The sequence below is a fragment of the Aulonocara sp. 'chitande type north' Nkhata Bay genome, linkage group LG22 (assembly GCF_057382095.1).
Source record: "Aulonocara sp. 'chitande type north' Nkhata Bay isolate Kocher_YH1m ecotype deep benthic linkage group LG22, A_spYH_male_GT1.1, whole genome shotgun sequence".
NCBI lineage: Eukaryota > Metazoa > Chordata > Actinopteri > Cichliformes > Cichlidae > Aulonocara > Aulonocara sp. 'chitande type north' Nkhata Bay.
The window spans coordinates 3,452,348-3,476,672 of record NC_141364.1 but is presented as its reverse complement, the minus strand read 5'-3'; the positions used below and the strand labels follow the sequence as shown (position 1 = coordinate 3,476,672).

The following is a 24,325-nucleotide window of genomic DNA, read 5'->3' as shown; positions in this document are numbered from 1 at the left end:
TTCTCAAGCGCCGATTTGTTTCGTGGTTGAGCAACAGAGACAGTTCGCTGTGCCGCAAGAACGTTCAAGGAGGCTTTCCCAATCATCTGGACTATATTTCATTTACACTATCAACAATTCTCCAGTGAGGAATTTCTTAAATGCTTTTCCATGATGGACAGAGTGTGCAGTGCCGATACGAGGCGGGTTATTATTGCTACTGAACAAACCCTGAAGAGAGGAGCAAGAAGAAAAATCAGCGAGACTACAGGAATGTAAAAAACACAGGCTACAAATAGTCTGCAGAACAAATGTCTGGAGCAGAGCCTCACACTCGCTTCCCTTTGAATCCAGAGAGAGAGTAAAAATAATGTGCGGTCGCTGCCAAAAAGAACAAGTGTGACTGAGGAAAAGAGGGAGAAGCACAACAACGATGGCGGGGGCGAAGGGGGGAGGCGGAAAAAGAAAGCGAAAGAGATGGAGTGACCGGAGAGCTGTCAGACGATGAAGAGGTGCGATGCAGAGCGAGAGGGGGAGGAGGGTGGAAGAGAGGACGGTTTGGACTTTGCCCGAGTAGAAGAAATCAATAAGAAACGAAGCGAAAAGCAGAGCGAGAGGGCGAGCCGTGCCCCCTCCCTGCCCTCCTCACCAGCTGTTAAATTCCTCCATTGTCTCCCCCCCCTCCCCGCTGCCTCTCTGGGCTGGGACAGTACACACCGAGGAACAAACCGCCCTCTGTTCCACTCTCTTCCTACACAGTTAGAAAAACCGCTGGCCCACTGTGGAACAACAGATCAGGGGTCAGCTGGCGGAGCTGAAACACGTTGCAGCCTGTAAGGTTCACTCGTGTTTCTGAACATCGCAACTCATCATCATAACGTGTTTTTAAAACAAGGAAGGTTTTAAATGTGTCACGAAAAGACCGACAACTTTGATCTGAGGAGCTCTGTTCAGTCGGGTAACCGGATTAACCCGGACAAACAAAAGCACAGTCGGTCCTCCACAGGTCCAAACTTTGATTAAAGAAACTTCAAATAAGTTAAACTCTGCTCTGATTTTTACAGGCGTGATACGTAACTTCAGTCATAATTTACTCATTTTAAACACGGGGCCTCTACTGTGGCTTCCAATAAAGTCGCTCGGCTAACAAAGTGCCTGCTTTAAACTCATTGAACTACAAAGTCTTATTTCAGTCATTTGATAATCAAAGACAACATTTGCTTAGACAAAACAATTATCCCGTCATAAGGGAATCTCCGACAGCAACGATTGCACAACGTAAAACAACCTTAAATAAAACAATAGTGATGACGCAACTATTAACGTCAACTGGCAACATAGATCGAAAACCACAGAGCCAGAACACTTCCTCTGACGCCCCCTTAAAGCTGGCTCCAGAGGCGAGTCCATCCTCGCAGACTGTCCGACTTCACAGCAGCTCATCAGCTGGGATACAGCTGAGGCTCAAAGCTCCACCGAGGCACTAAAGTGGACCTCTCCACTGTGTTTGTACTGTGGTAGCAATGAAATCCTCTTAAACAAAAATACAGAGACAAACTTAATCAGTCTATTCAGTTATTTTGTTCTGATTTCTTATAAAAAACACATGTAAACAAAAGTGCTGATGAATTAATGCTTCTCGTTAACGGTGCTGGTGTTTGCATTAATGAAATTATCTGACAAATAATATGGTGACATTACCGAGACGCGAGGAAAATGTGATTACTTTATTACTTTGTCAGTTTGCACTGATTAGCAGGGATCTGTTCATCTGTGTTCGTCTTATATCTTCCTCTATACGCCGTATATGACTGAGATTTCCATGATTATGTGCCATATTTCCAACATATACATCGTTTCTGGGGTCACGATTCTGTGTTTGACATTCTGGAGCCAAACAGCCATTTAGTTTTAGTTTGAGCAAAGTCCCAGGACTCAGTTTCACTTTGAATCAGACTTTATGTCTCTGTCTGGCCTGGTTCACACACTCATTGCTAAGAAGCCCCCAAAAAAGAAAAAAAAAACCCTCGAGAGTCACCAGGGAGCAATGAAAATAGATGCTACCAAAAAGGAAGCATCGTGGAAACTGTGTTTAACCACAGAGCTACTTCTCTTTTTTAATTATACAGAACTGTGATGAGCCGGAAGTTCTAAAAACAGTTTATTAAACTTAAAACGAGGAAACACAAAGATTCAGGATTCAGCTGAAAATGGGTTTTGGGATAGAGTACGGGGGGTTTTCCTTAGTTTTACGTCACGTTTGCTCTTCCGTATCGTGCCCAGGCAGCCTAAAAATAAAGCAGCGTAAACATTTCACGATCCTTCGTATCTTTCTCAGTCTGAAGAGTTCAAGAAAATAGTTAAATCTTTACTTTTCTGCTCTTTCCAGAATGTTTTTCCTCTCCGTTCCTGCCTCTCGCCCTCTAGGTTGAACTTTTCTTCCTGTCACTGTTTTTCTTTCCCACAGGCTGATTTCTCACAGCTGCATTGTGGGTAAAACTATCAAATGTCTCCATATGGTGCTGAGACCTGCTCAACTGTGTAGAGAGGCACATGCAGGAAACAGCGAGAGAACGGGGAGAAGAGATGCGACAATTCAGACATACGGAGAAATCAAGAAAAAATGTGGGTTTGTAACGTTCAATATGACCAATAAAAACCATGAGCACATGCATGAAAGGTAATGTGTTTTATCAGGGAACCATAGTGTTTATGCAGGGGACTTTTCTGAATGTTAACCTGTGCTGGAGCTGTCCGGGATGAAAAGGAGGATAATTAGCAAACATGGAAGCCCGGCAAATCATGTGATCAAAACACCCCAGAGTATAATAGTTAAACACATCCTGTTAACACACAGCCAAGTGCCCAAAAACAAAGGTGTGTTTGGAGGTAATGTCTGACTAATAACAAACATAGCTGTACTTTGTGATGAAATACAGATTAATACAGTCTGTAGTCACGCTCGGGGCGAGGCTGCCCTCCAGTCAAAACGCTCTCTGTGACAGTGGCCGATCCAACGGGCTGACATTCAGCGTGTCAAAGACTGCGACTTAGCACAAAACACAAAGACAAAGATTGAAATAAAAAGTGTGAGATGAACGGGGTCACTAACCTTAGAGGGGACTCGTGCTGTGAGCAGAAAGGCTCGATGTGAAGCCAAAGCCTGAGGACAAAGACAGACAACGGTCAACAGATGAGGATGAAGAAACTGAGTTTTTGCTTTCTGACATGAATGAAAACATGTGGAAGACTTTTCTTTTTAAATGAATGAACGCTCAGTGCTTTGGACTACACATTTAACCACACATCCATACGGTTATTCTACACGCTCTACAGTCATCTACCGCACAGCCAGCAACTGTTCAACCTAAATCCTGGGGTCTGACTGTGGACAGCGAGGACATCTGTGTGCCCGCCTGCTTTAGCGACCACATGGACTCATCTGCACTACAGTGTACGCATCCACCCAAAGAACAGCTTGGCCACTGAGTTTCCAGCTGTCTGTCATGAAGTACAATCAGCGCCCAACAAGAAATCACCCTTAAATAAAACAGGCAAAAAAGGGTTTTCATGCATCAATAATAATAATAATAACAATCATAATAACAACAAGAAGAAAAAATGAAAAAGAATTCAAATGGACTCCCTGCGGTTGGAAGAGCAATTTAGAAACTGTAATTGTGGCGTTGATGATGTTACACATGAAAAACTAAATAAATAGAATAAAGGAAATTTAGTCATTTTCAGTCTAAATGTGAGCAGCAGTCCCTCTGGGCCTTTGGTCCCAACAGCTTTGTGTATTCTCCCTCGCAGAGAAGCTGGCAGCAGCGCCGGCTTCTGGAGAGGTTTTTAGCCCAGTGGGATAATAATACACATTATCTTTCACCACGTGTTGAACCTCAATCCTGGCGGGGAGCAAGTGCGCATTACGGCTGCTCGCTCGGCCTTAGCCAGACTCCTACAGACAAAATTAGCGACTTATTTTTGAGATGTTTGATGAATTATGGTGTGAAATGGTGGGGATGTAAATGGTCCTTGTAATCACACTTTCACTGCAACGATTTTATAGGAAACAAAGTGGGGCAGTGAAAGCGAGCTGTACGCCACAGGAGGCCGAGCCAGCTGTGGCGCCTACAGTTTAGTGAGGTCACTCCAGGTTACATCTGAGGCGAGCCAAGAAGATACGACTGTCTCAGACGATGGACCGAGGGGCGGGCCTGTTTCAGGTCGTTCTGCAGACGAGCTGCAGTGAGCAGGTGAGTAAGTCCACGTAAGCAGACTAGGGAAGAGAAATCAGATGCAAAGCGTCTGAACCAGAGTGCATCAAAGTGCTGTCGAAGCCTGCAGGTTCATCCTGAGCTTTTATCTTTAACAGTCTTTAAGATATTCATGTTCAAACGCTGCCTTTTGTGCGAAAGGCACAAAAAATATTTGAAAAAATCTATTAATTGAGATGAAATGATCAATTTTTAGTTGTAACAAATAAAATAATCTGCACACAAACTGGTGTCGTGTGGATATGGAGGGCACATTTAGATGGTCACCAGCACTCAGTCCTGAGACCCAAATATTACAAATAGATAAAATTATAATCTGTAGCTTTTGTGTGTCAGCTCAGACACGTTTCCTTCATAGTTTGGAGTCAGTGACGATTGAAGTGGGTGCAAAAGACATCGACAGTGTGAACGCTCAGCTGTAGTGGTTTCACAAAGGTAAACTACAGACCCACATCTTCACAAACAAACTCATTCCTGGTGTTGACATGCAGGACGCAGACACACATTCATGTTCACTGGGTTGGAGTTCAGGAGAAAAATGTGTTTTTTACTTTAATTTCCACAAATGAAAAGAAACCCAGCAGGACGCTTTATCGCGAAACACTGAGCACGCTGGCTCATTTCAAGAAGTTATAGCTATAGGGTAGAACTGCTGATATACAGCTGTGGAATGTGTGTGTCCCAACACCCTGTGGCTGTGAGTGGGTTGCTTCAGTCAAGTCCTGACAGGAGCTGCAGAGCCGTGGTATGTGGCCAAAGGAAAACACAAGTGTGTTAAAGATGTAAAAAAATGAACTGAGCTTGAAGGCACTTCCTGAGCTGAGCGGACGAGCTTTAAGCAGAAGTGGTGATACTCATTTGTCTGTTCTTATTCCCACACTCACACAAACCTGCAGTTAGGTGAAACCAGATAGCCCGGTAACACCCACCTATCCCTGCTCTGCGTCTTCCAACAGTTCATAAGAGTTTTACTTTTGCTGCATCATATTTGCAGCAACATCACCAAACAAAAAGTTCCAACAATCAGTCCTCATTTCTGCACCACTTCCTCATTTCAGGACTTCCCCAGTATGTGTGGAAATTCTTCCATGATTCCTACACAAAAGAACACAAAGAAAAGGAAAACGGCGCTCGTACAAATGAGGCTTGCAGGTAAAAACCCCCTGAGTGGTTAAACTGTAAATATCAGCCCGTCATCTTAGCACAGCTTGTTCAATCAAAACAAAGTTCATCATAACGATATTTTGCTTTCAACTTGGTGCCAAACGTTTGAGGTATTTCCTTTCCTGTTTCTGCACGACAATGTCGCCACTCACGAAGCCGTGTCCATAAGGAGGTGCTTTCCAGCCTGGCATGAAACAGCAGCACCACAGAGCTCTGATATCAAGCTCTACCAGCCCCTCTTCAACTTCGACCATGAGGCCCATTTCACAACGTCCACCCTGCAATTAAGCAACTTAAGCAACATTCCTTCTTTTGTTTGCTCCGACATCGCCAATCAAAACAAAAGTTTCAGAATGGCTGCTCATTTTGAAAACAGGGGAAAAGCTGTGCATCAGTTTTTACACTTTTTAAAGATTGTAGAGCTGCAGAGAAACTGAACCCAAACAAGGAAGCACTCCCAACGTGACTCAGAGCAGCAGCAGCTCCCGGCGGACGAGCTGCTGCTGCTGCAAACAAAATATTTAACAACCGCACACGAGCTGACGAGAAAACCTCACAATATCAGAACCAAGACTGCTGATAGAAGTTTCATTTTAAAGGTGCGGGTTGTTCTGTTGTGATATATAAACACTCAAACATTCAAAAAAATGGCACCGATCCTTCCTCGCTGGTCTTCATCAGTCACCGGCTGCTGCTAATCTACAGTCGCGTCGAGGCAACTAAAAAACCAAAATGACCACAAAAACACTGCCTGTGCAGCGCTCCTCGCACGACATCTGGAGTATTTGAGAGCACCCTTTTGTATTTTGCCTATTCAAATAAATACTGAGTAAGCATTGAGATGAGAAGAAGATGAATTCCTACAGACATACAAACTGCTGCGTGTGGCGATAAACCGTCAGCCTGCACTTCCTGCTTCATCACCTTCCCGCTCCAGCAACATGCCCACACACACACACTCAGCTTACTGTGTTTTCCAGGGTTAAGAGCAGTGACACTTCCTGCTTCCCACCCATCACATATAACATTCCTGATGCCAAAAAGGGCACAAAAACAAAAGTTTAACAACAACTGTGAGTACACATGGTTACAGTAAAAAGCACTAAACAGCTGTCACTTACCAGCACTCTGTTTTCCACCTTGTCACCTTTGACCTCCAGCTGGACTTTCTGCCTCAGGGTCAGCTTCACCCTGCGCCCCACTGCCTCCCGCACACTCTCTACAAACACACAAAAACTCACGACAATTGACACCAGAACAGCTGGAGGGATCACAGGTTACACAACAATAGGAGGATGGGAGATTTGGTGGCCTGCAGATGCTTTCAGGTCAGATTAACACGTCTCGTTTACTAATGAAGAATTGTGTTCTGAGATGGTCTTAAAACATAAAGAAATAATTAAAAGAAAAAAAACGTATAAAGTAAAAATAAATAAATAAAAACAAAACCACAACAACAACAGAAACAACATAACAATAGAAACAAAAACAAAGCAAACCATAACAAAAGGGAAGGACAGATACACAAATCAAGTTAGAGTTTCAGGCTGTTAAGTCCACATGGATCACATCACCAATAATTTGACTCAACAGATTTATTACCTTTTCCCAAAAGATTTTCACATGTGGACACTCCCATATACAGTGAAATATATTGTCTTGTTAACCATTTATATTGAAGTAGTCGAGATTGCACATTAATTGTCTGACTCTGGGCGAAGGAGCGTGATTTATACCACTCATCATCAGATATGTTCATTTGCAAATCCTTCCTCCAAGCCTCTAAAACAGACTGTGTTGATTCTTTGGAATTTTCCATAAATAATTTGTACAATGCAGAAACTCGGCCTCGCCCATTTAGATGCTTTACTGTGCTCTCTAGAGAGGAGGAGGTGGAGATTTCTAAGCTGTCACCTTGTGTGGTTAAGATAAAATTTCTTAATTGAAGAAATTTAAAAAAAATGTTTGACAGGAATAGAAAAAGTACTTCCAAGTTGTTCAAAAGACATGAGTATTATTCCTAAATATATCAGACACTTTTCTTATACCTTGATCGAACCAAAATTTAAAACCTGCATCCGCCCTACCAGGAGGAAAGCTGTTATTTCCAAATGTCAGAGTAAACCGAGACAGTTGTAACATTTCTCCCAAGTAGTTATGTGTTTCTAACCAGATCATTATAGTGTTTTTAAAAAGGGGTTCTTAGTTTGCTTATTTAGTGTTTTTTTTATTTTTTCTTTAGCTCACGGTGCACCATGTAAAACTGTTTAAAACCAATAAATAAATGTTTTTAAAAAAAAAACGTCTTTATGCTGCAAACTGAGTTGTGGTTTGCAATCACTAAAACACAAATTATGTGTCAACCTGCATCTTGTTGTCTCTCTACAGGAGAGAGCAGACAAAAGTTAATGAGCTGCAGAGGGAAACATGAGTGATGGAAGGCTGCACCGCGAACACAACACCAAACATTAGCTATCATTTTTTTATGCACGCAGAAAAAAGAATCAATCACTTAGAACGTGTTTTTATTTACGAGGGTTTAGTGTCGACAGGCTGAGTGTAAATGCAGAGTGTCCATTTCTTTACGAGAAACTCATCCTTCACTGAACTGGAATCACTTCCAGATTATCATGCAAATGATTTCATTTGTTTAAGAAGCTGCATGATGTTCATGATGAACATCGAGTTTCTCCACAGTACAAAGAGCGAGAATAGAAACGTTAGAAATGAAGCTCTCTGTTAAACAACTATGTCTACATAAAGGAACCACATAGAAAGCTTTCACCTTTGCTTCCTATTATGAATACTGAACGACGAGGTCGCCAACGCAGCTGTGCTGGAGCAGGACGGTTCCCTGAGCATCAATCTCTTGCTTTGTCAGCATCGAAGGAGACGGGCGGGCCATGCGCACCAAAAGAAGGACAAATCACACCAAATGATATTTTGTATGGCCGGCTCAAAGAGGTCACTAATACGTACGTAAGACTGCCTTCTAGAATTTAGACTAGCATTACAAGATGGATTCTAGAGGTTTGTGCTGAGAAAGGATGGATTTAAGCCAGTCAGCAGTTCCTGTCTGCATACACATGAGGCCGGGCACTGTCGAGGACCAGGAGGAACCCAGGACCCAGTGTGCCAGTGTAGGGTCTGACATCCCAGTACCTGAAGGCAATCAGGCTGCTGTTGGCTAGCCTGAAAAGGGCTATGTGTCCCTGTGAGAAGCACAGGGCACCACTGGTGGACCTGCCAATTCTGGTCTTGTATTCTAAATGCCAACTGCGCTCTATGGTGCCAGATAGTGAGCATAGGGTCCCCAATAGGCCCTCAGGCCACCCTGGTGAAGCCTGTTTCTGATTGTTTGGTGAGAAACATTCACACCAGTAGCCTGATGGAGGTCATTTTGTAGCTCTGGCAGCGCTCAGACTGTTCCTGCAAGCTCACTCATAAGTCCTCCTGATGGACTAAGGGTCTTCTACAGCCTTGTTCAGCTCTCTGGAGTAACTGCATGTCTCCTGGAATTTCCTCCAGGCTCTTGAGACTGTGCTGAGACAAACCTTCAGGACGGTGCATCAGGACTACCCGTGCAACATTGTAGGGTCCAGGTATCGGCTCATGCTACCTGTAGTGACACTGACTCTAACCAAATGCAACACTACAGGAAAAACAGTCTGAAAAAATAAGTAGGGAAAAACGTCAGTGGCATCCAGCTGTGATAATATGAACGTGTTTGGGGATGTCTCATCGTTGCCCCTCTAGTGCACCAGTTGTTCATTTCATTAACAACCTCCTCTGCTATTTAACTGAGCAGATCGCTCTCCGAGAAGTTTGACTGACCTAATGCTGATCAAAAACGGTTCCTTTCATTTATGTGCAGTGCACGTTGGTTGGTGGCACTTCTGTGGAGAAAAATCCAGTCAAAGCTTTTCCACATCCATTATAACTTGGAGCTTCCTGTAATCAGAACATACAAGAACTCGAAGGACTTGCTTTTCACCAGAAATATTTATTTTACTCCTTAGTTATTCCCTCTCAGTGCTGTTTTACCGAGTGTGACTGCCTTACATCTTATTTGCTCACAGCATGTACCACATCTGATCTCCCTGATGGAACCAGTAGTGGTTTGTTAATGGTTTACCCGTAAAGTCTGTATGTTGTTTTAGTATTGGTGTGGAAGTCCAGGGACACGAAGAAAGAACGAGGGTGAAGAAGCTGGAACGCAGAGAGGGAAGCATCGGGTAAAAGACAAGGGTGAGACGAGGAGAAACGAGCGGCGCTGTGCTGTGTGCAGGAGTCTTAATAAGTCAAAAAGCACGGGTCCGCCTTCATGCTGTCCTCCACCCAGACACACAATGAGGTCATGAGGAGGATCAAAACATTAGAGCATGAAGCAGCGTGGAGGCTGATCAGAAACACATGTCCAACCCGCTCCTATAAAAAACACGTTCCACTTCCCAGCAGACTAATTAGTGTAGAGTAACAACCTGCGACATGCCGAATCTAAACAAACGTCTGCTCTCACTCTCCAGTTACTTCACACTGGCAGAAATTCAGTCTTTACTATTTTCTGAAAGTCCATTAAATGCTGTGCAGACGGCTTCATCCTTTATACAATTAATTCTTCCAGATTCTCATTTATGATTTGAGAGGCTCGAGACTCGTTTTGTCTTTGACTTAAATCACAGTTCCTGCTTTGAACCTGAACTGTTGGTTGTGACTTCTTTACACAGCCAGAAGTTATAAGACAGCACAAGCTCACATTTAGAGACATCGAAGCTATGGACACAGGTGCTGGCTCTGCACGTCACGCCTACAGGAGGCTGGGCTGTAGAAGCTCATGCCACGAAGCTCCCGGTGCACAGTTTTTGTGCTGATGTTAATGCTGATGAGTCAGCAGAGTCCTGGTGACGTTTATGCTCTATGCACCTCAGCGACCTCGCTCTGTAACTTTACATGACCTTTGTGGCTCCTAAACCCTTCTGGTTTGCAATAATGCCAGCTGATTATAGAATATCTAGCAGTGAAGAGATTCCACAAGCTGACTTGTTGCCACTTTAACAGGACTTGTACTGTAACATGTCCTAGTACAGCTCTTTAAAATAACCTGTGGGAATGGGAGTATAACAACACCTGAATATAAAGACAAAGCTGCCTAACCTGATACTTTTTGGTGTATTTTTGGCCACTTCTTAAATAAAAGTCTGGCAGTCTCTCTTTGACAGCAATGCTTTTAATCTCTACCAACTTTTGAGGGATAAATGTGGCTCTGAAATGCTGAGCTACTGGCATTTTGGGGTATTAGATGGACTCTGTCTACTTTCATATGGGTTCTAGTTATTTATTTGTAAAATTGACTGCTTAAAAATTAGACAAGAAATGAATGGGTGTCCGTATACTTGCTGAACTTTCTCACACAGCTTTTGGCATGTAATCACCCAGCATCTGATCCTCCTCACTTTTCATTAGTTCAGTCTCTGTGCACACAAAGGTCAGGCCTAACGAGCGCTGCCGATAAGCTTTTTTCCCCTCCTAGTTTTAAATTACTGACGATGAGCAGCATCAGGTCAGCCCGTCCTGTTAAAACCAACAGCAGGGCTGCCTACAAAAAGCCCCATTCATCGGTCAGCGCAGATATACAGTGTGAGACTGGTCTGCAGACACCGTAACAGAGAGCACGGGGTAGTGAGTCAGCTTCATCACGCAGTATCTGAGTCTGCTAATGGTGAGCTAATAAATAGAAAGACCTCATGGTTTTTCAAGCTTTTCCTTAATCGGCCTCTCCACCCTCACGGCCCACCGCTGTCTCTAAAACTGTCAGTAAGTAAGACACTGGTTCTAAAATAGGTTGCAGGTGGCTTCAGTCCAACATCAGCCTGCAGAAGTCAATGTAGGTCAAACACATGGACCTGCAGCTGTCTGGCTGTATCAGCAAGGTGTTTTATTTCAGTTCAGGCTACTCTCTCCAGCTAAATGCAGTGATTTACACTTCTTTTTTGACACTCAGTCATCCAGGCAGTCTGTGTTGATAATATCCCACAATCCAAAGGAATTTCACAGACACACCCCTCTCCCCCACTTCAGATAAGGAAGTGGCAGCAGAGGAGAGACTCTCAGGTAGCCAGCCAAAGCCCCAGGGCATGAAAATGACTTTTTTATTTTTACAGAAATGGACAAATGAAAACCAGAGATTATTTCACCTGTTAATAAAAGGCCCAATCAGTGTGATCCAGTACTAGCAGGACAGTGTAGCTGTTGTTTACTGAAGTTAGTGTGTTTTAATATGAGCTTGTTGCCTTCAGTTGAATCACGTTATTCTTTCCAAAACACTGGCCCAGAATTGTAGTAAACACTCGTATATTTAGAAAACTTCAACTTCTATGTAACTTCTGAGAGTCTCAAAGTGACTCGCAGTGATTTCAAAAGCGAGTAAAAACACAACGTCACCGCTATCAGATCAATGCGTTAAGTTTTACATGGCGCTGTTCCCTTTAAACCATTGCAGCTAAAAGACGTCTGAGCCAGCTGAGCCACGTCAAAACAGTTCGACGAACTCCGAACTTTTTATTTTATTTTGAGGGCAATAACAGCGCAGCGCACGCGTCGGTCAGCTGGCGTAAACACGAATCCCCGCTATCGTAACCTTACCGAACAGTTCGTTAGGGAAATCCGTTGTTTCCTCAGACATGATTGTGCCGGAGTAAACACCTAAGAGGAATCCGCTGGAGAGTTCAGGAGAAGCGGGCAGACCTGAGAAGAAAGGCGGCTGCTGTGCGGAACTTCCACCGATGGAAGCGGCGAGTAATGCGGTAAAGGTGTAGTCCCGTTTTCTTCCCTTATCTTTGGCTACCTGTCGCCACCCTGCTTTCCTAATTGCAACTGTCTTCATCCATTCCTACATGCCTACACACACTCTGACTTTACGTCTGCATTACTGCGGCTGAAGGAAACCCGGAGGAGTTTAAAAATGGATTAAAAGTAGTTTCAGTTTGAAAAGTACCCGAAAGTGGCGTGTGTGTGTGAAAACAACTCATGCGGACGCACTTCTTCACACACTCCAGTCAGCCCTTCTTTCCAGCAGGATTCCCCTTGCTGCGAAAAATGGGAGACTGGGGACACCTGGCGTCCAGTTGCTGCTGCACAGTCGCTTTCTTTAACTTCACCAGTCTAAAAGAAATAATAATAATAAAAAGACAGACGATACCTGCAAGTCCCTCAGGCTGCACAGGTAGTACAGCTGCTCTAGGATGGCACATATTAGTGACATTGTTAGTTTTATTTTCATGAACAGTGGAGCTGTACACAGCCGTGTACCAGTATATGCACTGACTGGTACACCAGTTACAGTCTGAGCAGTGAAGAGGCGACACCAGTCCATACATAAGATGTTAAATGGACTGATGTTATACAACACTTGCCTCATTCACCTGTGCACACAAATAGTTTTTCAGAGCTTTTTCGACACAGGTGCTTTCTACCTTCACAGTCATTCATACGCCGATGATACCGAGCAGCTCTGCAGGGTTAGTATCAGGCTGGACACCTGCTCTGCCTCCTGAGATACAGCCACCCTAAGAGAAGATTGTGTTGAAGGCCTTCAATCCTTCAAGACAACACGCACGCACACACAAAACAAATTTTCTGCAAAAAATAGCAGGGCTTCAAAATCCCAAGAGCAGCAGTCGGATCATTTTAGACGGTTTTAATTCAGACAGAGATTTTGCAAATGCCTTGAATATGTTCTTCTGATTTTAGCAAGAATATTTTGGAACAGAAACAGAAAGATACTCAGCACTTTATCATTAAACTCAGAGATATCCAAAAGGCCTTTCATGCATTTAACGTGAAGACGAGCCAGGGTCCTGATAACACTAGTGGCTGGCTGATTAAATCTTGTTCTAAAGAACTCAGTCGAATATTTCAGGTTATTCTTAATCAATCCTTTCCTCACTTTGGAAAGAACTGTCGTGGTTTGTTAGGTTTATATGGTTGATTGTCATTTATGCTTAGAAATATTTACTCATATATGCTTAGTTTTATAATCAATTGCATATTGATAGAGGTTTGATCCTTAGCAGTCTGTAAAGACTCTGTGTGCCTCCCAGAGTGTTCTGGCATGCACACTCAGACTCTGGGGTCACGAGAGAGGTCGTCCCTGCTCTTATTGTTTCATGGTAGGATAAACATCTATATCTGTTTTAGGCTAAGCGCCTTTTGTTTAGATGAACTGCTGGAGTTCCAGACCAGCAGCTTCAGAGAAGTCTTTATGGGGTCACATTCTGACCCCCCCCCCCACACACACACACACACACAACGCACAGGCAAGGTACTCTTTGTTTGTATGTATACGTCATATGTTAATGAACCTATGCGTATTCATGTAACCTCAATAAAAGAGCAGTGTTACGGGGGAGCGGACGAGAGCGACTGGGGTCAAGCGAAGGAGCGGCGTTTGTCCAGTTCTGTCCCGTGCACGAGAAACATAAAGAACTTTGCCTGCTTGGTGCTTTTTGCTGTATAGTTGAACGTTGTCTTGAACGTTCCAGCGAACAGGTTTATGCTACAAACCCATCATGGTTCCTGTTCCTAAATCTAAAAATAAAAAAATCATCAGAAATGTGATTATGAAAGAGATCGAACGTGAGCTGGATACAATGTAATTTGCATATCGGCCCAATAGAGCAGTGGACGCACTTTCGACTCTACTGAACCTGATTCATGTAGAGAGTAAAGGGACTTCTGCTCGTCGATTTTCCTTCTGTCTGTCAGGTGTAAATAGATGTCTGTGTTTTGTGAAGGGATGCTGAATGCTATCATTTTTGTGTAAAGCAGATTTACACGTGGCGATCGTGGCTCAAGAGTTGGGAGTTCGCCTTGTAATCGGAAGGTTGCTGGTTCGAGTCCCGGCTTGGACAGTCTCGGTCGTTGTGTCCTTGGTCCTTGTGCAAGACACTTCACCCGTTGCCACCTACTGGTGGTGGTCAGAGGACCCGGTGGCGCCAGTGTCCGGCAGCCTCGCCTCTGTCAGTGGGGGCGTCCTTAAGGATGCTTTACTAGTCCTTAGGGACTAGTAAAGCGCTATATGTTATTCTCTATATAAAAAAAATGGCCATTTACCTACAGGTATAAATAAACTAACCTTAACCCTAACTATTACCCTGACACTAAAACCACATTTGAGTCTCAAAAATGCTCATGAGGACAGCCACTTTAGTCCTCACGACTAATTCTTTTCCCCGCAAAGATGTCTAAACACACACACACACACACTCTGCTCCTCACACTGACTTTGTCCCCTGATTCCCTGAACTAAAGGCAAAGTTCTCCCGCTGATTTCTTGTTCCAGAGTCACAGACATGTGGCAATAATTATGACGTTGCAGCAACAACACACCCATCATAATGCTAGCAAAAAAAAAGACGAGTATCAATGGATGCAGACATTGGAACAAGAACAAAATAAAGTACAATATAATTTAATCTAAGGTCTAAATGTCAAAATTTCTGAAGCAGGAAAAGCATCATTCTGTTTGTAACATACACTGATCCGACATAACATCAGACAGGCAGTTGAGGTGGACGAGACTGATTATCTCTTCTTCACAGCTTTTGTTAGCGGGTGGGATAAATTGTATTATACAAACAACAACAAAAATAAGGAGAAAAACTACACTTTTGAAAAAAAGCTAAACTAACTGAAATGATTTTGTGAACTTCGTAATCGAAACTTCTTAGTTTGTTAAAACTCTTATTACAGCTGCGTGATGAGGCAGTGATGGATGTGCTTTTAAAAACCATCTGTTTATTTTCTAAACTAGGTTGTAATCTTTGCATTTATTATACTTTCTGCAGCGGCGTCGCTGTGTTAGGAGTATCTTTGTTACGTTGTTTCCTGTTTATTCCGGCAAGTCGTGCATCTCGTAGCTTGTGTTTAATTTGACTTCCCTTGTCTCCTTTGTGTCAGCTGTTCCTCATTACCCCAGCTGGGCCTCAGTGTGAGTATTTAAGTCCTGCTTTTCTTTGTTCAGGTGTCCCTTAAGAGAACAATGAGAGAAGAATTGTGATCCAGCTTTTGCTTTATTTCTCTGCCTAACAGAGGTTGTTTTTTGTTGTTTACTTTGTTTCCTAACTCGGGATTTGGGTCCGTCTGCCACGTGTGAGATGTACTCGGGGATTAGAACCTCATGACGTGATTGCTTTTGTCCTTATGAGCTCATTTTATCATCTGTTTGCACATAAGTATGGTTTCCAGTGTTTTATGGCCTCTGGAGTCGTAGCAGACAGCCCTCACCTCCTGCGTTGGAGTGATTATATTCAACCTAAATTCAACAAAATGATTTGTTAATTTGTTGTGTGCATTTGAATCAGTCACTAGATGGCGGCAAACAGCCATTAAACTGTTTTTCTTGCTATATCATAAGTGCATTAAATCAAGTCCTGACTAAAAAGCGCCTGGTCAAGTCTGAGCTGTGTGATTCAGTCATTTTAAAAATAAGATCTGACCCAGTGTGATCCACTGTGAGTTATCACATATCAGAGCTGTGGAGCAGTGACTTCTGGTAGTGCTGCTGTTATTAACTGTAAAACAGTTAGCACTGTGTGTTAGCGAGATTAACTAAACAAAACTGCTTCATTTTCAGTAGGTTTTGAAATATGTCAGTAAAACTATTGTTTTCTTAAATATCTAGACATTGCAGTGCAGAAAAGATGAAAAAAAGATGACAATACAGACATTTATTGAAACGGTTTAAAATCTTGAATCACCAGGAGGCCACATCATGTCCTGTGTAACTGCGTTGGTTGGTTTGTAAAAATAAATGACGTAAATCAGTGATGAGATCAAATGTTTTTAAAGTGACTAAACAAAAGATGATTTCAGGGGCGAAAACTGGACTTGATCTGTCCAAGGTCCTGAAATAAAGAACTGAAGTAAGTATGACATTTCATGACTGAGACGTGTGGGATCCACATCATTTCCTCAAAATGTCATTTGTTAGGGCATTAATGACACATAACACTTGTAAAAACCCCACAGATATTTACTTGACCTTGTGTGAACATTTTCTTTCTTTGATGGTCTGATTCATGTGGAAGCAGAAACGTCACACAGACACAATGAAGAGAGGCCGACATATCTTTTCCAACACAAGCTACTTGTAACATAAGGTATTAGGTTAAATGAATAGTCAAACTAGGGGGGATGAGGTTTACACAACATTCAGAGGAAATATGTCACTACAAATTACTACAAAAACATTCCAGACACTCTGGGAAGTTTTTTCATTTTTCTTAAAGTTGATTTATGTTCTATGTCAGTGTAAAAAGCACCAGTGCTCCTGCTGCTCTGTTTGCAGTCAAAACAATGCTTACGTTTTTTTTTTCTTCTTTATGTCGTTAGGTTGCAATTTTTTTCGTTCCGTTGGCTATGTCAGCCGAGATGTACTCAGGTCACAAGTATTTGAACAATGGTTTTCTGCACTCTGTGTTTGGCGCAGGTTTCGGGATCATAGGAAAACTGCAGATGCAAATTTTTAGGGTAGCTATGGGAGAGTTGGTGGGAAGGATACTGAACCTCGAGTTGCCCCTGAGATGCATCCATCAGCATTTGTGTGTGTGAATGTAAAAGAAAGAAAAAAGGTGTGTGTATGACTTAGCCTTATTTGGAGATTATGTATCGGAATTTCAGGAGCGGGACCGCACCTCCAAACAGGCTCCTTCCAACTGTCTTCTATATAGGTTCCCCCAGTTCTGCAAGCTGTACATTTATGTGCCCCACCCTCCCTCCCTACTTGTTCTCCATTGTTCAACTTCTTCACTCCTATTTAGTACATGGGGATCTGCCAGGCCCGGGAGCCGTCGCAGTCCCCTTCGAGGTCTTCCCCAAACCGCAGCTCAGTTCATGTCAAAGCATCACCTTTACCTACTAAAACGCTGTCAAACCTAAAATGAGGACGTGGGCCCGGCTAGTGAAAGTAAGAAAGGCCCAAACTGAGTAGAAAAGCTATCCAAAGCACCAGAGTCTGTCACCATTTACATGTGCAAATGGTGAGAAAGAGACTTCCTGGGAACAGCCTGAAAATAGCAGCTGCAGATAACCAGGTGAAGCGGAAGCTAGCATTCAAATTAGGAGTTGGTTTCACAATAGGTGAGAACATTATTATTTATTACCTCGTAAAAGAACAGTGGACTTCTGTGCATTTTCAGCTCATCCCTTAACTGCATTTATTTATTGTTTGTTTTTTTTTTCATTTGGTTTTTGGTCATTGTTGCTGAAAACCAGCAGAGAACTGTTTCTTGAACTTCTGTAGTGGTGGCCCAGTATAAAAGACCAGTATAGCTACCATGCTGTCATCCACTGCTTTGCGTAGTCCCGTTATGTTGCCATGTTGGTATTTTTTTTTTAGTTGGGTGGTCTTCAACTCTCAAGGTGACTTGAAAAGGGTCCCAAATAAGGCAGAATCATTGATAATGCATAAAACACTTGCTTCACCCATCATGGATCCTGCCTTCAGCATCTGACAAGGATGTCAGTTGGATGACTTCAAGGTCAACTTGGAGGTCAGGCTGAATTATATTATTCTAATCTAATCTAATGTTAGACTTTATTGATCCCTGTGGGGAAATCCCTCTCTGCATTTAACCCATTCACTCAGTCAAGCAGTGGGCAGTCACTGGGGGCCCGGGGAGCACTGTGTAGGGAAGGTACCTTGCTCAGGGGCACCTCAGGGTAGCCGTTTAGTGGATTCGGACCTCCAACCTTCCGATCATGGGGCCACCACTCTACGTACTGGGCTATACTGGGCTATCCCCTGCCCCTATGCTCAGGATAAATCATAACTTCTTTGTATATGTCATAGTAAGTCATGACAGAGGAGTTTCTTCTTGCCTGGAAATTAATTGTAAAACACTGTAAAAGGAAGTGACAAATAAACCTGATAAACTAAACTCAGCTTTCCCATGATCATCCAAAAAGTCATTAGACATTCCAGAGAAAGGATTAAAGATGAGCTCATACACATGGGAAAATGTATCCTTATTATTCAATTTCAGAGAAAAAAATGTGGTTTAACTTTAAAGATTTTCCTGATGGTCACAATGAGTCGTGCAACACGTGAACATTTTGGCTTAGATGATGAAATCACACTTGTGGTTAGAATTATGCACACACTCGTCATGGGCATGAATGTTATGGGAAGCTTAACAATTAACCTTTCAACTGAGCTTTAGTTAACTGGAAAAAGATCCGTTCAAAAACATCAGTATTCCCTCCATAATACCATGACAGTCATTCTAGTTTATGTAAACGTTTGACCACAACTATATTAGTAATCACGTCAAAAATTCTGGTATTTCTAAAGAATTCACAGACTTTAACCAAATATTTGTATTTGAGTGTTTGCTAGTCTGATTCAACCCTCTATCAGGAGCAAAGCTGCTCATTATTTTGAATGAATGCAATTATCTTCTGTAGTCAATGGAGTGTCATCAGACAGCACCTGAATAAATTGAGTCATCCTGAGTTGCCTTCACACGAAAGGCATAGATGTGCTTACTGATTACGCAACGGAAGATACAAATTTACATTCCACACCAGCAATAAAATCTGTGCTTCAAATTGGATTGCAAACTAACTGAAGGTCTGAGTGTTTAATTCATGGGCTCTCTATGAGTCTTTCCACCATTTGCGTCAGAGAGCAACGTGGGGTTCAGTATTTCAACTAACGATATTTTGGCAAGTAGCCGGGGGTCGAATTCCCAACCGTCCAATCAGTAGATGACCTGCTCTACCTCCTTTGCTACAGCTACCCTGATATGTTCCAATATACTGTCCTCTATGTTAAGTACAACAGTAAAAGTGCAGTTCATCCATTCCTCCACCATGCATTCATTTTTTCCTGATATTCATATTTATGGAATGCTAGAGCCTATCCCAGCTGGAGGTTCTGGGACACACACAGAGACCGATAACCATCAGCAAACAACCCAGTGTACATGTTGTGCACTGTATAAGGTAACCAGAGCTGTAGAGAGCCCACACAGTGGGAGCCTAGTTAACAGGCGGATTCAAGCGCAGGACCACCACGCTATCCTAGCGAGCCAGCTCACAAAGCTCCCCTTGCTCGAATTGGTGAATGTGGCCACTAGCTGTTCGGTAAGCTTCTTCCCTGCTAATCTGAATGTCTCCAATTTGTTTGCAGTGGAGCACTTTTAATATCTCTGTCTGACACATAGCAGGACTTACTGTGCTTCAGCTTTAATGAGTGAGATTTTATACTTGTTACTTGGCATCTGTGTCTGAGAGTATCCATCCAGCTTGCTCACCAAGTTTGATAACCTTAAGTGACAAATAAGTTAATAAGTTAAAAATTCCAACAGTTGTGGGGGTAGTGCGGGCTTGGGCATCTGGAGATTCGCTAGAGACGTTTTCCCTGGAGGGCACTGCCCGGGGCTTGTGGTCATATCCTGGTTGGGCCTCTGGTGGCTCTTGGGTAGCATTTTCCTGGTGTAGGCGTGCAGCAGGGCTGGGGGAGGGTTTGTGCTGGCGGGCGTGGGTCACTGGCATGGTAACCTAGCTGCTCCTGGGTGGTCTGGGGCAGGCTTCGGGTTCTGGGGGCACTCTGCCCTCGGGCTGGGGTTCTGGCTGAGGTTGTGGGTGGGCCCTGGGGGCTTGGGTCCTGGTTGGTGTGTCACCGGGGTTGTGGGTGGGTGCGTGCACGAGTGCCCAGCCCTGGCGCAGGGGGCCTCTGGTGCACCGGTGGTAATGGAGGCCTCTTCAACTGGCCGGGCGGTTGTCACATCCTTGCAGGAGGTCTCTGCTCTCCAGGAGTCCACCCTGCAGCTGAGGGAGAGGTACAGGACAGGTGGACAATAAACTCAACCTGGGTGTCTTGTCTTATGTAGTCTGGTAGCTGACTGGATGATGGGGTGGGTATAGTTTCTTCTGTGGCAGAGTTAGGTGGGCTTCCCAGGGTTCTTCAGGGCTGGGGGCTCTGTGCTGCTGCTGTAGGCCCTGGTCCGGATGGGCCTGAGCCCCCTGGCCTTGGTGGATTCTGGGGAGCGGAGGTGCCTACTGGGGCCAGTGGGGGAGCTGGTCCCAGGGAGGGTCTTGCATGCTGCTCAATAACATTCAATATTTAGTATTTACTGTTACTCTTTCTCCCTTTCTGTCTTATTGTCTGTCCAATTTGTAATAACTTAAAATAAATAAACAATAATAATATAGATCAATCAAGTGGAACAATATGGCATTACGGTGAACTCCCTAGGTAGGTAGATGGGCCTGCATTTAACAGTCAGATATTCAATGTCCGGTGAACAGTGACGGTCAGTGATAATAGACCGTCACTGTTCACCGGACATTGAATATCTGACTGTTAAATGCAGGCCCATCTACCTACCTAGGGAGTTCACCGTTGTCATAATAACAGCTGTTTACATACCACCAGATGCTAATGCTAACTCTGCGATCGCACTCCTGCATACAAACATCAATAATAAACAGAGCACCTACCCTGACGCTGTACATATCGTAGCAGGGGACTTCAATCACGCAGACTTAAAAAGAGCAATCCCCAAATTCCACCAGCACGTCAAGTGTGCCACTAGGGGTGACAAGATTCTGGACAAAGTTTATTCCAACATCAAAATGGGCTACAGGGCCAGACCTTTGCCACATCTGGGTCAGTCTGACCACTTGTCACTGTTTCTAATCCCTGCATATGCCCCCCTCAAGAAAACTGCTCTTACCATCACAAAGAATATTACCATATGGCCAGAGGGTGCCTCTCAGCAGCTGCAGGACTGTTTTGACAGGACTAACTGGGATATCTTTGAACATCAGGACTTGGAAATGTTCACAGACGGTGTCCTCTGCTATATAAAACACTGCATAGACACTGTTACAGCAGTCAAACGGATCCGGGCTTATCCCAACCAAAAGCCCTGGATGACCCGGGAGGTCAGGCAGCTGCTGAAGGAGAGGAACATTGCGTTCAGGTCTGGCAACAGGGATTACTACACCACAGCCCGATCCAACCTGAAGAGAGGCATCAGAGAGGCAAAGGGGGACTATAGGAGGAGGATCGAGGACCATTTGAAGAGTAATACCAGCCGGCAGGTGTGGCAAGGCATCCAGCACCTAACCAACTATAAGATCAATCTCGGAGCTGCGGACGGTGACCTGGAGCTGGCAGAGGAGCTGAATATCTTCTTTGCCCGCTTTGAGACCAGGGTACCGGAGGTATTGGAGCCACAGCAGCAACACGCCACCCATAGCAGCACCACCCTCACCCTGGAAGAGCACGAGGTGAGGCGCATGCTGCAGGCTGTTAACCCGAGGAAGGCGGCGGGTCCTGATGGTGTGCCAGGTCGAATATTGAGGGATTGTGCAGGACAGCTGGCTGGGATCTTCACCAGGATTTTCAACAAATCCCTCGCACAGGCGACTGTCCCACTCTGCCTGAAGTCCTCCACCATAGTCCCCTTGCCTAAGAAGCCCCACATCACCGGCCTGAATGACTACAGACCGGTGGCACTCACCCCAGTGGTAATGAAATGCTTTGAGAAGCTGGTCCGCAGACACATCACAGCAGCCCTGCCCCGCAGCCTGGATCCACACCAGTTTGCCTACAGAGCAAACCGATCCACGGAAGACGCTGTAGCCACAGCACTCCATGCTGCATTAACTCACCTGGAAGAGCATGGTAGCTATGTGCGGATGCTCTTCGTGGATTACTGCTCAGCTTTTAACACCATCCTTCCACACAAACTGGTGGCCAAGCTACAAGACCTGGGGCTTCCATACAGCACCTGCATGTGGATCAACAGCTTCCTCTCGGGCCGTAGACAGAGAGTCAGAGTTGGCCATCACACATCCTCAGCCCTGAGTCTCAGCACTGGCTCACCCCAGGGCTGTGTGCTCAGTCCACTGCTCTACTCTCTCTACACACACGACTGCACTCCTCGCCACCACAGCAACATCTTTGTGAAATTTGCAGATGACACCACAGTGGTGGGGCTCATTTCCAAGGGAGACGAGTCTACGTACAGAGACGAGGTGGAGCAGCTGACGTCATGGTGTAAGGCCAATAACCTCCTCCTCAACACTTCAAAAACCAAAGAACTCATAATAGACTTCAGAAGGAAAAAGGCAGAGATCCAACCACTATTCATAAATGGGGACTGTGTAGAAAGGGTGGCAAGCTTCCGCTTCCTGGGAGTCAATATAGAGGAGAACCTTTCCTGGAGTGTGAACACCTCCGAGCTGCTGAAAAAGGCCCAACAGAGACTGTACTTCCTGAGAATTCTCAGGAGGAATAACATCACACAGAGACTGCTGGTGTCCTTCTACAGAGCCACCATTGAGAGTGTTCTAACTTACTGCATATGTATTTGGTACACTAGCTGCACAGGGGCTCAGAGGAAAGCACTCCAAGGGATCATTAACACCGCCCAAAAGATCACTGGCTGCCCTCTCCCCACACTGGAAGTTCTACACAACGCCCACTGTTTTAAAAAGGCCCAAAACATCATAAAAGACACCTCACATCCTGGCCACTCCCTGTTCGAACTGTTGCCCTCAGGCAGACGGTACAGGGCAATCAGAGCAAGGACTAATAGACTCAAACACAGCTGTTATCCAACTGCAATAACACATCTGAATACTACAAAAAAATGTCCATCACGCCACTCTTGTGTTAATCTATGCACGGTCTGAAGCATGTGTGTGGGAATGTATGTGAATGTTTTACTGTTATATCTTATTAGTATTTTAAGTATTCTATCTATTTTATTTATTGAATTTTATTGTTTTATTTATATTTTGATATTGCTAGGGATGATGCAATGATCGGGGACCATTCTTAATTTCGTTGTTCTCATGACAATGACAATAAAGTTTCTGATTCTGATTCTGATTCATATTTTCTCCATTTGAAAAAAGAAATCCGTTGGGCATCCTTCCTGGCCTTCAGACAACAGTTCTGGTCGCTAAAGTATGGAACAGAAGGGGGGGAAAGAAAAAGGAAATGAAAGAATTCCAACAGAGGTGGTCGTTAGTAACATGCGACAAAACTGCGGCAAACACTCTAACATATGGTATGCTGGTAATCTCGCAGTGATCCAGTCCACCTGCTAGGACTGCCAGCCCAATATACACTCAGAAAATGTAAACAACTCCAGAAAAACACATGAGCCCTGGGCCCATGAGAAAAGATCCCAGTGTGTCTCCCTCTTGGAGTCATAAGACGTAAATGAATATGGCATTGGGTTAACTGGTTCAAAGGTGACTGTGAATGTGTGCATCTGTGGTTGTCTTTCACCCCATGACAGCTGACGATAAATGGAGAATGGAAAAATGAATGACTGATACATCCTGTATTGTTACCTCGTTCTACCAGGTTGCATTTAATGAAAGGCTTCATACTGAAACTGGGCCACCTTTGGTCTGCATGTGAGTGTCACACAGTGAATCACTCAATTTTATTCTTACATTTGGTGTCTGGTCTAGTCTATCTGGCTTTGTCATTTAGGTCAGCGTTGACTTTTACTTTTGAGTCATACTTGTTTGGACTGCTTGCCAGACCTGCTGCTCTGGTAATGTTCTCATATATCTTAGTGAAATGGAAACAAAAAGATATGTGCAGAGAGGCAAATGAGAGGTTGTTCTGCTGGAAAGATTTAAATAAGCTGTAAACAAGCTTAGGCTATAAATTCACAGATTTGTATATTTTCTCAGTAAGAGTACACAGTGATAAGCCACTTATTATAAAAGCTGTTAAACTTTAATTATGTTCTGAGTAAAATGAAACTGACTTTGCTTATGTGGAAATTTCACATTCATTTTGACTGTGCAACAGAAACCCATTTGGATATCTAATCATGGAGATAATGCTGGCACAGCAGCAGCTCTTC

General features: G+C 43.9%; 1 protein-coding gene across 2 annotated transcripts in view; it reads right to left on the bottom strand.

Annotated features, from left to right (window-relative positions):
* The window catches only part of carmil1 (capping protein regulator and myosin 1 linker 1), a 30,863-nt gene extending 18,406 nt beyond the window's left edge, over nucleotides 1–12,457 (bottom strand). The window contains exons 1-3 of one of the 2 annotated variants that reach the window (XM_086279551.1): nucleotides 12,063–12,457; nucleotides 6,542–6,639; nucleotides 3,092–3,142 (exon numbers count right to left, since the gene is read on the bottom strand). In XM_086279551.1, coding sequence (XP_086135677.1) covers nucleotides 3,092–3,142; nucleotides 6,542–6,639; nucleotides 12,063–12,303 — 390 coding nt within the window. In that variant the 5' untranslated portion in view covers nucleotides 12,304–12,457. The remainder of the gene's footprint in view (nucleotides 1–3,091; nucleotides 3,143–6,541; nucleotides 6,640–12,062) is intronic. The other variant, XM_086279550.1, reaches the window with a different exon arrangement.
* Between the last annotated feature and the right edge of the window lie 11,868 nt (nucleotides 12,458–24,325).